Source organism: Channa argus, chromosome 15, assembly GCF_033026475.1.
Source record: "Channa argus isolate prfri chromosome 15, Channa argus male v1.0, whole genome shotgun sequence".
Taxonomy (NCBI): domain Eukaryota; kingdom Metazoa; phylum Chordata; class Actinopteri; order Anabantiformes; family Channidae; genus Channa; species Channa argus.
The window spans coordinates 3591311-3608779 of NC_090211.1; the positions used below are offsets into that span (position 1 = coordinate 3591311).

The following is a 17469-nucleotide window of genomic DNA, read 5'->3' on the forward strand; positions in this document are numbered from 1 at the left end:
AAATCAAAAATATAGACAGTAGTTTAGAGAACCAGAAGGAACATTAAACACTGTGTGGGAGGTTCAAGTAGTAAAGCCTGCGGCTGCTGCTCCTGTTTACTGCGTTCAATGATTCATACTTTTAAGATGGTTCTCTGGTTCTCCTGCTGCTGAAGCATGTGTTTATGTGTTTTTATGCTTGGGATAGACAGTGAGAACATTTTGTCAAGTGGGGGGGATTTCTAGTATACTGTATGGAGTTGTGCCGTTGAAGTGTTGGAGAAGAGGAAAAACTGCATTATGGTGAATAGTCAGTAGGAATTTCTGTACATAACTGCCATAACGTGTGTCACTAGAAACATATATTGAAAGTCATTGTTGGGGGTTGTCCCATTTAACATTTACAGGCGTAGGACTGAGAACAACAAACTTGTAAAGATGATAAAGAATAAGTTATTATTTTTACAAATGACTGTCTGAATCTATTTGTTGCAGTGAGAGAACCTACAGAGGCTGCTGTGGACTCATGGTATTTACAGAGACATTGCTTTGCCTTGATATCCCCGGCTCACCGCTGGAACACATTCTGTAAAGACTTCTTAGTGGAATCTGGTAAATATAGAACCTAAATCTAAATCTCCATCCAATGTCTCAAAATCAGGAGGACACATATAATAGATAAGTATAAGGGAAAATAGCTGAACGAAGGGACAAAGCCACAATAAAGAACTTTAGCTGATGTTCTCTGCACATCTTCTATAGCCTGTTTATATCAGCCCCTACATATGACTACAGACAGTTGTTTTAATTAGCCAGATTTTCATTATTATGGCTACAAAAACAAATGCAGAACCGCAACATTTCTAAATTTGGGACCAAAAGGTACAAACATTTGTAAAAACATGGTTTGAGTTCAAATAAAATGAAAGCATTGCCTAAAGTTAACATTGGTCCTGTTGTTAGATGGCAGTTAGCACATTGTTCGTCCATTTGTGTGTTAAAATACTTCACACTTCTGCTTGCAGTTCATCCATCTGCACATGCACAAAAACACAGTATCAAAAATCTTTTTAAGGCAAAAAAAAACTTTTAAAAACAATGACATTTTACATATACTGTAAAATGTTGCTATAATAACATTAGCAATAATAAACAATAGCATTTTTCTTTTTTCGTTTCATGTGCGTGAGAAAACATGTCAAATTACACATTCTGACATTCGGAGAAGACTGAAAAAAAGGAGGGTATTGAGTTCTAATCCATTTTTCAGGCGTTTTTTTGATAGGAGGAAATCGAATCTCTCGGGATCTTGGGCATGAAAGAGCATGCAGAGATGCCGATGTAGCCAAGACGCTGACAGGTTTTTAAGAATGAAAGCTCTGGAAGACATGTCAAATGTTACAGAGTGAGATGTTAAATGATACAAGAACAATATAAATGAAAAGGAATTAGAATGTTTGAAGAGTATGACATGACAGCAGAGGGGTGTTCATGTGCCCAGAAGGACCAGAAGAGGGCAGCGCTGTTGCTTCTCTGGGTTTGAATCTCCAACCGGGAGGTTTTAATGTCAGGCTCATTTTTTATAATATATCAATTTATGAATTTATAAAGTAACAAAGTTTTAAGTAAAGACACTTTAACTAATATTAAATTATTATTCATCTACGCTTCTGAGTTACATTTATTGCAAACATGGCAGCTCATGACCTCAATCTTCAGTCTCTTTTTTCGTTAGACTGACTAAACTGCATTTTGTTGTCTTTGTGTTGCGTGTGCAGTGACAGTAAAGTTGAATCTAATTTGAAGCTGGTGCTCCCAATGGGACGTGGTGGAATTTGGTTTTCTGAAAATAAGGAAAATCAATAAAACATCTGGAGTTATTGCATACAACAGGGGATTTCAGTCCTTGTCCTGCAGGCACAGAGTCCAACACGCTGTCCGTCCCTCCTTGTCCCAGTACACCTGGCTCACATCAGCCCGATCAACTCTGGATGCTGTCTACACGTAGGAATTATCAGAGCTGAAGGTCACTCGCCTGTGTAGTAGAGTGGGAGGAGATGGACTGTGTTGCCTCAAGGAGCAAGACTGAAAAACACTGACATACAGAGCTGCACTAGTCCTTTTACCTTGCATGTTTTCACCCTCATCGAGACATTTGCACTGGCTCGAAAGGATTTTTCCCAGCCCTCATAACACTTTCACGACAGGATACATTTTGAAAGCTTTTGAACATGCCTGGCCACAGGTCTGACTTCCACTGTCATTGCAAATAGCTGTTAGGCTTCACTGTACAAGTTAGGCTCAAGATTAGTCCAGCAATAAATCATGTCTGCAACATTTACAATATTTAATAAGGGCACTTTGTTTTCCTACTGGTTTGTCTACAAAATGGATACTTCTACACTGAGGAGTCCAGTCCATGGAAAGTCTCATAGGACACAGATACCTCACAGTTTTTCTCCAAGTGCACCCTCATTACTACGGTAACTGATACTGTACTGTCTTTTTATTTAGTTGCAGTCCGTTACAAGGCACTGAAGAGACTCTCATGAGGACTGTTTATTTCAGTGTATCGCATATAGAGACACACTTTAAAGAACTTTACCCTGATTACAGGTCTGTGGTGTGTTTTCTCCTTTACCGACCTACATTTGCTGCACTGTGGGGGCACATGCATTGAATTCAATATAGTGTCAGGTCAAGTTGTGGCCCTGATTTTATCTTGTTCCTGGAGACACAATATGGGACAATATGTTTCAGTGAAACTATTTGAAATAAAAACATAAAAATAACACACACACACACACACCAAACAGTATTTTTTAGACTCTCGTTTTATTGTTCAGAGGTCATCAAATTCTCATTTCAACATGATCCCTGACTACAATGAATATGACTGTCGTCATCAGCCGCTGCTCAATGGCTCTGGAAGCTGGAAGATGAGGTGGAGGACTTCGAGGAGACCACATGGCCGTCAACCACCTCCTCCACCACTGTCACCACCCTCTTGGTCGTAGTGGACTTGGTGGATGAGGTGCTGATACTGTCGACCAATCAGAAAACAAAGGGTAAGAGATTTTAATTTCTGTGTTTTTCTACATGTCTAGATGTTTTTTCTGTTGCTTAGTTACTTGTTATTGATATTGTTATTAATAAGTACTCGTTCATATTTGGTTAATATTAAATGCTTACTACTAATAAACTAATAATTAATTTTTGTTACTTTGCAAAGAAACTTACCAATAACTTTTTATTTCCTACTTGACCCCTTCATCTTGCTGCTTATAGTAAGTACTTCTTATAGTACTTGCAGTATACACACTACTTAAAAACGAATAACTATATATTCACATATGTATTTCATACTTACTGGTTCAATTCACATTTATTTATTTTACTTAACGCTTAATTATTAAACACTTACTTATCAATTGCGTGGTACAACTAGTTTTACTATTTTCTACTTATTCCTTCTAACTAAGAATTTACAACCTAATTACTTTCTGCTTATCGATTATTTACTTAATCATATCTATCTATTTATTTACACATTTCTTCTTCCTTTCATTTTTTCTTTCTTAAAGTAGGCTAAATCTAATAAAGACCAAAAATTTAAAACATTAAATACTAGTTTACTAGCTCTCCAGAACATTCAAATACCACAGACAAATTAATAAGGTGTTGACCCTCCAGCTGAGCCTCACCTGCTGGTGGCCTCTCCATCCAGCAGCCTCCTGTACTCGGCAATCTCCAGCTCCAGTCTGGTCTTGATGTCCAGCAGCATCTTGTACTCGTGTCCCTGACGCTCCAGGTCGGCTCTCAGCTGCACCAGCTGCTCCTCTAGGGATGACACCTGCAGGTTGAGAAAGAGAAGATTCACAGGTTTAATCAAACTGTAGTGGAAAAAGCATAGATTATCTGAGTGGAATTCTCAAACCATAATGATCAAATAAATGTCCTTCGACAATTTCTTTCACCTGCATCTGGTATCTGGAGAGCTGTGAAGAGTAGCGGTTTTGTATATCAGCAAGAGATGCTTCCAATGTCGCTTTCTACAGAGAAAAACACAGAAAATTGTAGTCAAAGTAGTCAAAGACACATCATTTACCACAGTTTGATGCACCAATATGATGTTTATAATTTGATTTTATCTGCATTAACAACACATGAAGGAAAAACAGGGAGGTCAGACCGATTCAGAAATCCATGAATTATGGTTACATTTCAAATTAGTGTTATGAACTGGGTCATTATTTGTATTGTTATTGTTAGGGATTGTTTTTGCTGTATCTCTCTCTCTCCTCCTCCTTGTGTGTTTTGTGTGGGTGTGTTTGAGTGTGTATGTGGGTGTGTGTTGGTTTGTCTGGGGGGATGGGCCAAAGCTGGGGCCCATGGATTGGGTCGTTTGAATTAATTGCCGCCACCTGATTTAGACAAGATGATACCACAAACTTCATATACCCTAGATGACAGCAGCTCTCGCTCTCTCCACCTCTGCCACTTCCAACCAACTCAGCCTTCTGTTTTTTATTTAGTGTTGGGTTAGGTAAGGTGGGGTTTTTGTTAGAGTCTTTTGTTTGTTGTTTTAGGAACTGCTCACTTCTGAAGCAAATAAATTGGTCTTATTGTTTTTTTGGAAAACTTGGTTGTACTGGTTTTGCTTGGGAATTGAAAGAGGGGGAAACACATCGTGTTTTGCCTAGTTTCCCCTAGACCAGGGACATAACATTAGTCAAAGTAACATTTTTCCCACCAGCGGCGGCATTTCTGTGTTTCTTTTTTTACGACATCCTGATTGGAATATCATGTTTCACTCACCAAGCTCAATGCAGACTGCAGCTCAATCTCCAGAGACTGCAATGTACGTTTGACCTCTGTGACCTCTGACCTGGACGTCTGCAGGGAGGCCGTGTGACTGATCACCTCTTTGTTCAGAGCCTCCGTCTGCACCGGACAAACGGACAAGTTAAACCACTGCGTACACGTAAATTCATCCATCTGCAAAAATCGATGTCATAGTGTTACCTTGGCATGGAACCAGCTCTCCACAGCTTTCTGGTTCTTGGCCGCAACGGCCTCGTAGTGCTCCCTGATCTCAGCCATGATCTTAGCGAGGTCCTGTCCTGGAGCGGCATCCACCTCGACATGGACCTGACCGCTCATCTGAGCTCTCATTGCCACCAGCTCCTACAGTTGAAGAGACATAAACAAATGCAAGGATAATGTGTTTCTGCATTATTATTATCACCTCAGAAAACCACTAGTTCCCCTCCAGTCCCACATATTCATTTCTAATTGTTCTTCATAAGGACTTGAATTGACATTTCTACTGATTGTAGTTTTATGCTTTGATAAGATGGAAAAATTGTTTTAAAAAACTGAAAAATAAAAACTTTGCAATGTCAGACTAAACTGGACTGTAGATATTGTGCACAATGAGAAACAAAGCCACTAGAGGCCGCCAGAGGGACATTGTTGAATCACCTATGATTTCTGTAGCTTCTTCCATTATGTGGAATTTTAAATAAAAGGATTTGAATTTGAAGTCTGACCTGTTTTGTGGTGTAATTCATTATGAATATGAGGTTTTCAATTTCTATCTTTAAACCCACGCTGAATTACGATTTATAACACCAAATTGTAACTTCATTTTAAATGTAAAAAACAAATTGGATTTAATTGTATTTCTCTGTTAAGCAGGCCTGTAAGTGAACTCAGCTAAACAAAATTTGGTTACAGTGTTTGCCGTGCTCATTCACCTCCTCGTGGTTCTTCTTAAGGTAGAGCAGCTCCTCCTTCAGAGCGTCGATCTGCATGCTCAGGTCGGTCTTGGCCAGTTTCAGGTTTTCTAGGACGCTCTTCAACGCCGCAATGTCGAATTCAACCGACTGACGCATGGCCATCTCATTCTCATACCTGCGCAGGAAGAAGGTGTGTGGCTCTGCTGATTGTATGAACAATGTAAACTCTGGTATAAGTCTGTTAGAGCCTTTCAGCCTATTTTATTTTACAGCTATGCATAATCTACATAATACATCAGCACAGCCAATCAGCTGTTTGATTAACACCACAATTTATTTCTTAAACATCAAACATTTGAATTGGTCTTAGTGAGGAGTTTTTATAACTTTAGGATCACAAGTGCACACAACATGCTGTGGCCCAGTACTTCCTCAAACATACCTTTAACATTACTTTGCATAATTATACATTTGAAAAACATGCACCTGAAACTTGACTGTCTTATTAAACCTTTAAATCTCACCTACAGCAGTAAACACCTGTCACTTCACTACTGTTAACTTTTCCTTTATCACTGTAAATCTGTGTTCTCATGCTGTCAAGTTTTCACTGATTTAACTTTCTCAGCCAACAGTAGCAGTAGGGGGTTTTCCCCTCACTGTTACTGTGGGGGGTAGCTGCTGTGTTCCTTCCTCGGACTTCATGACTTGGTTTTGTCGTGACAGGCAGAGAAAATTGTGAAACATTATACTTCTTAGCTACACTGTGTCCAATCAATTCTGTTTTCTCATCTAGAGGTAAATGAAAGCAAACATTGGGTCTGAATGGTTTTGTGAATGAGAGATAATTTTTAATTGTTAATACGTTTGCAGAAAATGTATAACACATGTTGCAATATTGGTATCATGGGTAATCAAAAAAGTTATTTTTTTTTAATCTGTGACGTCATGTTGTCATTTATTAATTCTTAATTATTTATATATATTTTTAGTAGACATTTGTTCAAAGCTTCTAAAACTTGCCTAAGGCTTCAGTGACATAAACTCACACAACAGCTCTGGCTGTGCTTCAGCTAGAAAAAAGGACTTTCTGCTTATCTGATGAGTTGTCTAGCTTCCTCATTGTTGTTTAATCATTTTAATTTGACGGGTTGGGCAGAGGAGGGTTTGAGTGTATTTTGCTTGATTTCATTTTGTGGCTTTAATGTTCTCATTAAGAGCTAATATTTACTTGGTGGAGGGGGGAGGTGGGGGGAGACATGTGGACTCACTTGATCCTGAAGTCATCTGCAGCCAGACTGGCATTGTCGATGCTGAGGTGGATGGCTCCGTTCACCCTGATGGCTTCCTGGATCTGGAGACAAACAGGGTTCACGACCAGTGCTGTTTCTTAATCACTTACTTGTACAGTTTGGTGCTAGAGTTTGCATCCTCTTATTTTGAAATGCTGAAAAGACTAAAACAATGATTTTTTAAATCAAAATAATATTTAATGCACATTGAACTATTACAATGGTCCTTCACCAGAAAACAGTTAAAGTTAGATTCAATTAATTTATCAAGGGAGATGCAAACATTTTGAGCTACAATAAATGCTTGAAAAAAAATTCAGAGATCTCATGAAACAACCTCTGTGCAAATGTAGCCTCTTCTATTCAAGAAAAAACTTAAGAATGAGGATGAGTGTTACCTTGTGACTGATGTCAGCGATGGTGGCAAAGAAGGCGCTGTAGTCCCTGTTGGCAGGTCCAACCCTGCTCTCAATAAACTGCTTGATCTTCAGCTCCAGCTCGGCATTGGCCTTCTCCAGGGAGTGCACCTTGGCCAGATAGGTGGCCAGGCGGTCGTTGAGGTTCTGCATGGCGAACTTCTCATTGCCAATGAGGCTGTCGTCCATGTTGTATGTGACGGAGGATGAGTAGCCACCACGGAGGCCACCACCCGTGGAAGCAGATGAGATGCGGACACCATGGCCTCCTGCTCCACCATACACACTGCCAGCCCTCATGGGTGTCACCAGTCCACCACCACTCATGCCAATCATGGAGCCACTGGAGCTCCCAATGGTCCTCGTTGACTTGGAGGAAGAGCGAGAGTAAAAGCTGGAGCTCATGGTGGATGTTTTTGTGTTTCAGCTGGAGACAACGCAGAGAGGAGATTGAGGAGCCAAACGACTCTCGGCTTTTATTTAAACCACCTGCAGTCAAAGATAACTATCAATCACTCAGCAGGTGAGGCTGGGATCCAGGTATGTGCAGAGGACGCCTGTCCGGGGTGTGGTTAGGTATGGTCAGAAAAGATAACGCAACTTTCAAACATGCTCATGTGCGTAACGATGGCTTCTGTTGATATAGATGTCTAGAAGCCAGCGGCGACGTGCGACCTTTATACTACTATTACCCAGCAGGGACACGCGAGAGAGCCAAGCTGTCAGAGCAGGCAGGAAAAGTTGAGTCTGTCAAAAGCAGCTTGTTTGCTAGGAAAGCTTTTGTAAATGTCAGTTACCTTCACAGTGTGACATCTGAGATAATTAAACAGTTGGCACCAAGAACAGGTGCAAGTTAATTATAGCTTTCAAAATTACAATTCTTCTGAATTACAATAGAGAAGAGGCGTTTGCTTAATTACCAGAAAAGTACAAGCAGGTACCATAAAATGTTTTTGCAACACAAGACGCTGAGGAAGGATTAGGCCAGAACCAAATGAAGACAACAATGAAATCTGGAATGTGCTTTAAATATACAAATTAAATATATGAATATCTGCTGTATAAGTGTCAGAAGCTAATGACTTAATGTATGTTTGAAATGTACCGAAGTTACGAGACAGAGTGAGGCAATATCATAAGTTTGTTATTGCTTCTTTACCCGTCTCATCCACGTCTTATTTAGTCACTGAGTAATCACCATAGTCTCGTGTCTCTTGGCCTCCATGTCCAAACTGTGGAGAATCAATAGAATTTTCCCAACTCAAAGGACTTAATAAATAAACCGAGCTACCACAGGAAAAGACCAGAGGACATAATTTTACATGTTTTAAAAACGTTGATATTTGTGCTCTGATGTTAAATTTAATTTCCTTTTGTTAAAGAACACACAATGTGTTCTTACAGGTTTTTTCTTTAATATACAGTAATTACAGGGCAGCATGATGGTGCAGTGCTCAGTGCTGCAGCCTCGCAGATAGAAGGTTACAGGTTTGTGTCGGCCACTGACTGTGAAATGTGTGGAGTCTGCATGTTCTCCCTGTTCTTGTGTGGGATTCCTCATGGTTCTCCAGTTTCCTCCCAGTTAAGGGGCGGCTGTAGCTTAGTTGGTAAAGGCAGTCGTCCAAAAACCACAGGTTCAGTGGTTGGATCTATATGTCGAAGTGTCTCTGGGCAAGACACTGATCCCCTAACAGCCCATTCCCCTCCCCGGCTGTGCAGTGCCGGTCCAAGCCCGGTAGAAATTGGGGAGGGTTGCGTCAGGAAGGGCATCTGGAGTAAAAACTGTGCCAAATCGACATGCGGACGATGATCTGCTGTGGCGACTCTGAACTCAGTCTACAGTCCAGACTACAGTCCAAAGACATGTGTGTGAGCTTAACTGTTAAAAATTGCCCATAGGTGTGAATGTGACTGTGGATGTTTGTCTATCTATGTTTGTCTCTCTGCGTTGGCCCTGAGACAGAATATAGACCTGTCCAGGGTGTACCCCACGTCTCTCCCAACGACAGCTCCAGCCCCCCTACAACACGTCACTGGTTAGTCGGCCCATATGTGAGGTGCATGATTAAGGCACATTGACGTGTTGTAGCAGCATGTTTTACACCTCATCACTTGTGTTTTTTTATTGGCTTTCAGACATTGGGTCCTAAGAACTACAGAGTCCTCAAGGTCTCCACATTATTCTTTTGTAATTCATGACTGTCAAAATTTGACAAACATTTATTTAAAGTTTTTTTATGTTTGAAAGTTTAAAAACCTTTTTCAACCACAATCCACTGCAGGAGAAGAGATAATAATATAATACCTTTAAACTTGTGATAAGGAGAGTTTGACTAAGATTAGAGTACAGACACCATGTTGAGCACTGAGGTCACAAATGGGACTAATGTGAGAAGTTCGGTACAAAATGTCACATGAATCAATCAGTATTAATCTAAAATAACATCTCAGTGATCCTTACATTCACTTCTGTTCTGAGAAGAAAAACTGACACAACTTCACAACTGGCCCATGAGTGGTTTAACCTGCTCACATGTTTTTAATGGTTATGTAACTGGTTTTGTCTAAAAAGAGTCCAAATCTTTGACCCTAACCTGAACTCTGCACATCAAAAGCAATGAGTGGTACTTGTCAGCTGTATTCCATGCATTTTACTCAATAAACAGCCTCTGTTTGAACGGTTTCACTGTTTAAATCCTCCCCCTTGTCACCTGTTTATTGTACTTGCCTCTGAGTGTATTTATGACCACCTCTCCCCATTCCAACTTTTGTCAAAGCACACACCCAACTCACAGCGTCCCATCTTTCATCACCTGCATTTAAGAGAGTTGATCACACCCTAAACACTGCACACAATCTGTACTTGGGAAATGGTAAAAAAAAAAAAAACAGTGAAACTGAAACGCTTGGTTCGAAGTGATCAGTGAATCTTAATACTTGCATGTTAAGAAACCTGTTTCTACACCTGGCTTCATGCCGCTCATTGTTTCCTGCCAGTTTGATGTGTGTTTTTCTCTGCTTGATGACAATGTCAACAATATTGCACTAAGCCAAGCCATTGCTCACCTTTCATCCAAAAATGTGCTGCTTTTACAGAGGCACCTTCAAATACGTTGCAGTAGAGGGTGGAACTGTAGCTTAGTTGGTAGAACAATTTGTTCGTGAAGCACGGGATCAGTGCTTTTGACTCTCTGCTCCTCCTGGCTACATGTCAGCGTGTCCCTGGTCAAGATGCTGACCCTTAAAAAGTCCTTAGTGTCTACTGCATGCTTCTTAGTCGCTTTGGATAAAACTGTCTGTGAAAGAGTAACTCTAATAGATTGGGACAGAAATTTAGACGTCAGGTGGGGTCACACAGATCAGAGTAAACAGGTGAGAGAGTCAGAGCACATTAATCTATGTTTCTTCTTTGATCTAATTTAAAGGGCTATAAATACTAAAATGATGAGCCTGTAGTAGCATAAAAACTGGACATGTAGAGCCAACCAGACTATTTACCAGAATTTCACTGTATGATCTGAACAAAACTGTCACCATATAGGGAGGCAGACACCCAAATAAATAATACCGCATCCTATAATGGTTGGAGTTTAACACTGTTCTCTTTTATTAAAACAGTCAAAAATGCTGGATTACAATTGTACAAAAATTGCGGCATTGATTCAGTTCACTGATTTGTCACATGATGTTTTTTCATTTTGTACTCAAACTCCAGTTTCCACATTAATACGTGCACAATTGGAAAAAAGAGTAAAAATCTAAAATAAAACTAAATAATAAAACTTAATTCTTTATATGTGCACTACAGAGATGTACGGAGACAGTAAGGTGTCGGTTATTGGACACATTTTCTCAAAGTCACTCACAGTGCACATCCCCTTTAAAATAAGGTGAAATGATTTGGTCACATTTTATTTATTAATGTATTAAAATGCAAATGTTTTTTAATGCTGTATTATGGGCCAAAGTGAACAAGATGGATCACAAGCCCACAAGGAAAGAAATGAATCAGACAGTACTTCTGAAGAGCTTCTGCTTCCATTGTGAAGTCAGTTTTGATTTTCTTTTCTTCTTCACTTATTTCAAAATCCTGTCAGCCAGCAGTTCTCCAGAGTGTTGTCTTGCGTGGCTTGTTTCCCTGAGGCATGATAGTAAAATTCCAGGGATGTGCCCATCCAGTACACGCTTGGTGCATGAGTTTTTCTGGCTTCTGGTTTTGCTTTTGGAATGTGTGGCCCTCCTTTGATAGATAGAGCTCCTTATTCATAGAAATTCATCACGTTGAGAATTAGTTTAAATATTTATAGGAAAAGGAATAAAAAAAAAACACTTGTCGACAGTTTTACAGATGTCTCTTAGGCTGCAGTGGGATTTTTCATAATCATGTCACCAGAGTGACTCCTGACCTGTGAAGGAGCTTTCATACCTGCTGTGAACCATGTGAGCCGTTTACCACTGCTGCACAGTCACATCTGACACAGTGATGTTTCCACTATCACCCTTCCTACTTTAAAACAGTTTGCTTCATCTGCTGGACTAAGAATACTGTGCTGAACACAATAAATATTTACCAATATTTATTTAAAAGAATGTTATCAATACCATATGTTAAAATGTTTAACACTGTCATTCCTCTGTAGGATGTTCTCCTCCACTGACTCATCTGTAAACATACAGTACATAACAATATTAATACTTTTATCAGCTGCATCAGGCCCATTCAAAGTAATGTAAAAGTAAAATTATTTATACTGTGGCCAATTGCTCTACATCTTGCAATAGTCCAAAGCTGCAAATAAGAAGATAATAAACTAGATAATCTTCATCTTGGTATTTGAAATGATGTGCACCTACAGTTTGAGGAGAGGCTGCTGCTGAAAAGAACATTTTCATCGCTGCAAGAGTGAGAAGTGTCCAGCTCTCTAAATCTCTTTGTACTCACTGGTTAAAATGACACTAGGGCAACAGGTTATTGTATCTTGTAAGTCTTAAGGTAATAAGTTAGTTAAAATGGTCTCTGTAGCCAGTGTCTACATGTACTGTGGCCAGAGGCTCCATACTCTGTGACACTGCTGTAAGTGAACTGTTTCTGTAGTTTTAGTGTTTTCTGTACCACCTTAACCTGAACCCCTTAAAGTAAAAAACGCACTATGTGACGTGATGTCAACACACCACTGAGAAATCTGAGTGATACGTCTTCACTCTGTATCTTGTTGTGTTAGTGTCAAAACTTGCATTCTCACAGTTATTCCTTCATTCCTGTGTCAATAAGTAACATCCAGGGCCTCTTGTGTTTGGATAAATTAGTTAAATTAATGTATCAGATACATTAGCAGCTGGAGCTTATTGGTCTACAGTCATGTACAGAGTTTTCTGAGTATTTTAGTAGTTGTCATGAAAACCCAGTTTTTACTAGTTGTGCAAAATTGTTTGAATATATACTTCTGCATTCATGCAGAATCACGTGTATTATATTGTTGGATAACATAATAGTGGACACTGATGCACTGGAGGGTGGTTTGTGAATTTCCCTTATGCATCTTGACCTAAAGAATAATACACTTGGATTTGTTGATTATGTTTAATCTGCAATTAAACTTAATTAACTAAATGAAATAAATACTGTGCATTGAAATTACATTTACAAATCTTTGTAAAGGTTCTTTGAAGTGTAAAGTAGCAGAAAATCAAAATAATCAACCACAGTGCAAGTTTGGCTTATTACCATATTAAACTACCTTATTACTTCTTACCTTTAAGAACCTTAACAATTTTTTTAAAAATGTGCGTGTACAAATGTAAAAATATATTTTACAAATCTTACTTTTATCTAAAACTAAAATTCTAAAATACATTATTCTATATTTAATGTGAAAAAATATTCTGCCAAATAAAGTCAGAGTCAAATAAGAGCATGTGGACCAACTGAAGCATCACACTTCACTTTTATTTCAGACCCTCACACAGAGTTGAACAGCACACACTTAGTTTGCAGCAACTGATTGGTCAGAGATGTGTTTGCTTTAATATTAGGTCTCATTATTAGGAGGTGATGGTTGTCACTTTTCCAGAGGAGTCAACTTCCTCCACGACGGTCACCACCCGGGTGGTTTTGGTGGTAGTGGTGGTTGTGAAGGAGCTGCAGGACAACAAAGGAGAAATTCAGTGACTTTTGTTTGACCTTTTTGTGTGTTTTACCTTTAATTCCTAAATGAGAAAACAACCAATAAAGAGAGTTTTTAAGTTATTATCCAACTCAATGAGCACTTATAGTACACACTGTGGAATTTTATGGTTTGTATTATTATATGTGCAAAAATGAAGCTGTGTGGTTTTGTTTTTCTCTAAAGTTGATTCTCTTTATGTTTTAGTGTCCAACAGCACCTCCAAGAGGACAGTAATCTGTAAATATCTCTGTACTAAAATAAATACACACAGTACAGTCAGACACATACAGTTTTAGACCTTGTAGTATAAAGACATTTACATGTATTGTATGTGTTGTGTTACATGTGTTGTATATTTTTTGCCTTATGAAGGAATTAGCTCTTAGTAATTGGAGTTTTAAGTTAACTTTTTAACATAGTTTGTAGTTACTCTTTTATAAGTTGATGTCCTGAAAATATGCAGTAAATAAAATAAAACTAAATAAGACTGGTAGCATAGAACGTGTAGGAGGAGAAAATTGTAACTTAGATCAAAGTGATCAAAGCACAAACCTCTCGGATTCTCCGTCCATCAGCCTCCTGTATTCAGCAATCTCCAGCTCCAGTCTGGTCTTAATGTCCAGCAGTTCGGCGTACTGAACCTTCTGGTTCTGCAGGTCAGCCCTCAGCTGTGTCAGCGACTCCTCCAGAGCCCCCACCTGCCTCTGGTAACCTGCCAGCATGTTGGAGTAACGGCTGTTGGTCTCAGCCAGAGTCACCTCAAGGGCTCCTTTCTGTTTGAGAAACAGGGTGAACAGCCTGACAGTTTTACTCTGAAATAAAATGAGCATTTACATTCTCCTCATTTCGACTTTATTCTGGAAACTCTTTTTTCACAGAAAAGAAACAAGTCCATGGGAATTTGAGACGAAACGTAAACTTTTGTACTTAACGCAAAGATTGTTTAAACAGCAGGTGTGCAATTACTAAGGTGACCTGCACGTGAATATTTTGGAAAATTCTATCTATCAACAAATCAATAAATTCAATCAGCAGTGACAGATCAATGGGTGAAAAAAGAATCTGCCTATTTCTACTGTAAAGTTAATATATTCTTACATATAATAATATAATAATATTGCATGTTGACCCGCTGAATCTAAAATTCCCTGTAGGTGTTTGTATATGTCACTCTGTCCAGGGTGTACCCCTGCCTCTCGCTGGATGACAGCTGAGATAGGCTCCAGCCCCCCCACGGCCCACATAGGATAAGCGGTGACAGATAAGGGATGGATGGAAGTTGACCTGATCAGTTTTGTCAAGTTATTCAGATTTGGTGGGTTGACTGTTTTCTTACCTTGCTAATCTGAGCCTGCAGTTTGATCTCCAGACTCTGAAGAGTTCGTCTGACCTCGTTGATCTCAGACTTGGATATCTGCAGACACTCAGTGCTCTCTGCCACCTGTTTGCTCAGCTCCACTGACTGTGGATCACATGTATTATTATTATTATTACCAAACAATTAAACCAAACTATATATTAATTTATTAGGTGATCATGGAAATAAAACATAATGTTTTAAAAACCAAAAGTTACAAAACACAAATCTAAAACTAAAAGAAACCCTAGGAGCTATTTGATGGTTTGTTCTTTCTAAACAGAATTTTTTGTTTTAGCTGTTTGATGACTCTCTGTATTTGTTTAAAGAGTATTTACTTAGTCTTTCACTTTATATTTACTTAATATTATGCATTTCATCTCCACCATCCACTTTTACCTCAATAATAAACAAATAGTTGTTATATCTGAGCATTTTAACCTTAAAACCGAGAAATGATAAACTTGTTAATATAGAATTCATTGCTGTGCCGTTGTAATACATTATATTAGATTGTACAGGAAAACTTAATAAAGTGGCCAGTGAGTGTGAGTTTGGATTTGATTTGAGTATGTTTTGAATTTTTAACGTTTTGAAACTTAAAATCGGTCTGTAAACAACAAGTGTTAAACAACTAAACTAACATTTTAAAAAAATCCAAATATTGAGTTTTGGGTTTGTCCAGGGTAATAGTGACCACATTGAGATGAAGAAAATAATATTTGTGGTCTCACCTTGGCCTGGAACCAGGCCTCCAGTTCCTTGCGGTTCTTGGCGGCAACATTCTCGTAGTGCTGTCTGATTCCGGCCAAGACAGTGGTCAGATCCTCCTGTGGAGCTGCATCCACCTCCACATTAACTTGACCTCCCACCTGTGACTTCAGAGTCAGCAGGTCCTGCAGAAAACCATGATTATACCTGAGTGTCTTTAACTGTTTAAGTGTTATGTTTTGTTGTCTTGTATTCCTGGTCTTACCTCTTCATAGTTCTTCTTTATGTGGATCAGCTCGTCCTTCATACCCTCCACCTGCATCTCCAGGTCAGACCTGGTCAGAGTCAGCTGGTCCAGGACTTTCTTCAGCCCGGCGATGTCAGCCTCCACAGACTGACGTAAGCTCAGCTCATTCTCATACCTGAAACATCACAAACATTTTATTATGTAAGACCCAAATATTCAACTCATCAGAGAACATGCTCACAAAAACACAAATACAATCTGTATTTTGTACGGTTTCTGTACTTGACTTAACATTAAAGGGGATTCTGATTCAGACTTACTTGATTTTGAAGTCGTCTGTTGCCAGTTTGGCATTGTCGATGGCGATGGCAAGGCTTGCGTTTCCTTGACAAGCGACAGTAATCTGAGCAAAGGAAAGAAGAAAAAATAGTGAATAATTTAATTGTATTTTAATTTCAGCTTGTGTTTCATTTGCAGTAAAACGAAATGGGGGCTTAAGGGGTCAGCTAAGGGTCCAAAAAAGGCTCAGGCTGCCCCTGAAAACAGCTTGAGCTTGTGAGTGTTTCATAGAGATATAATATACTACAATAGACATACAACTACACAAGACATAAAAATCAGATGGAACATGAGTAGTTTTTAACATGTTTATGCTGAAACTCCTACACACCTAAAAAGTCTAAAGTAAAAATCTAACAACCAAGTACATTGAAAATAAGGTATAAAGTAAAACATCAGTGAAAAAAGTAAAACTGTACAAATGTGACTTTACATTGAGACGGGTGTTTCCCTGGTAACCTGTTACCTGTCCACACCCTCCCACCTCCACTTCATTGAAAAACTGGTTTCTCTACTTTAAATTCTATTTCTATGTTCATCCTCTGGTGTTGAAACTCTGGTGTTGAAAAAATTCAACCATAGATTTAAACACAGAAAAGTCTTTGTAAGCAGTTACATTATTTTTGTCTTTGTTTCTTTGTTTTATATAATAATTTTTCTATCATTCTGTGTAAATAAACTCAGGTTTTATAGAGTTACCACATCTTTAACATTGGTGACCTTTCTGCACAGGATAAATTCAGACTAAAGAAGTCACATGATGTCTAACTAAACTCAGTAAGCTTTAATTTGCCTGTTCTCACCTGGTCCTGAAGCTCATGAACGCGGACATTGAAGGCAGTGTAGTCATGTCCCTCTAGCTTGGTCTTGCTCTCCAGAAAGAGCCTGATCTTTAGCTCCAGGTCTGCGTTGGCCTTCTCCAGGGAGCGCACCTTCTCCAGGTAGCTGGCCAGGCGGTCGTTGAGGTTCTGCATGGTGGCCTTATCGTTGGTGGAGATGTCAACGGCCTCGGCCAGGTTGAACCCACTGCCGGCAGAGGAGGAGAAGGAGGCCTTGGAGACGCGGACTCCAGATCCTCCGGCTCCTCCGTACATGCTGCCAGCAGTCATGTTGCCCAAGCGGCGGGAAGAGGTGATGATGGAACTGCTGCGGCTGGAGAAGGAGGACATGGCTGCTGGTCGGCTGGTCGTCAGCTCTGAGACGAGAGTAACGGGCTGCTG

General features: G+C 39.4%; 2 protein-coding genes across 2 annotated transcripts; both read right to left on the reverse strand.

Annotated features, from left to right (window-relative positions):
* Positions 1-2795: 2795 nt before the first annotated feature.
* krt92 (keratin 92) lies at positions 2796-7890 on the reverse strand. Its single transcript, XM_067476104.1, has 8 exons — positions 7411-7890; positions 6992-7074; positions 5739-5895; positions 5005-5166; positions 4798-4923; positions 3957-4031; positions 3684-3832; positions 2796-3022 (listed from the first exon to the last, which is right to left on the reverse strand). The coding sequence occupies exons 1-8, from the start codon at positions 7831-7833 to the stop codon at positions 2896-2898; spliced, it is 1302 nt and encodes a 433-aa protein (XP_067332205.1). The 5' UTR covers positions 7834-7890; the 3' UTR covers positions 2796-2895.
* Positions 7891-13354: 5464 nt separating this feature from the next.
* On the reverse strand, positions 13355-17469 carry LOC137099363 (keratin, type I cytoskeletal 13-like). The gene is made up of 7 exons (XM_067476108.1): positions 17053-17469; positions 16231-16313; positions 15929-16085; positions 15687-15848; positions 14932-15057; positions 14148-14368; positions 13355-13567 (listed from the first exon to the last, which is right to left on the reverse strand). The coding sequence occupies exons 1-7, from the start codon at positions 17416-17418 to the stop codon at positions 13471-13473; spliced, it is 1212 nt and encodes a 403-aa protein (XP_067332209.1). The 5' UTR covers positions 17419-17469; the 3' UTR covers positions 13355-13470.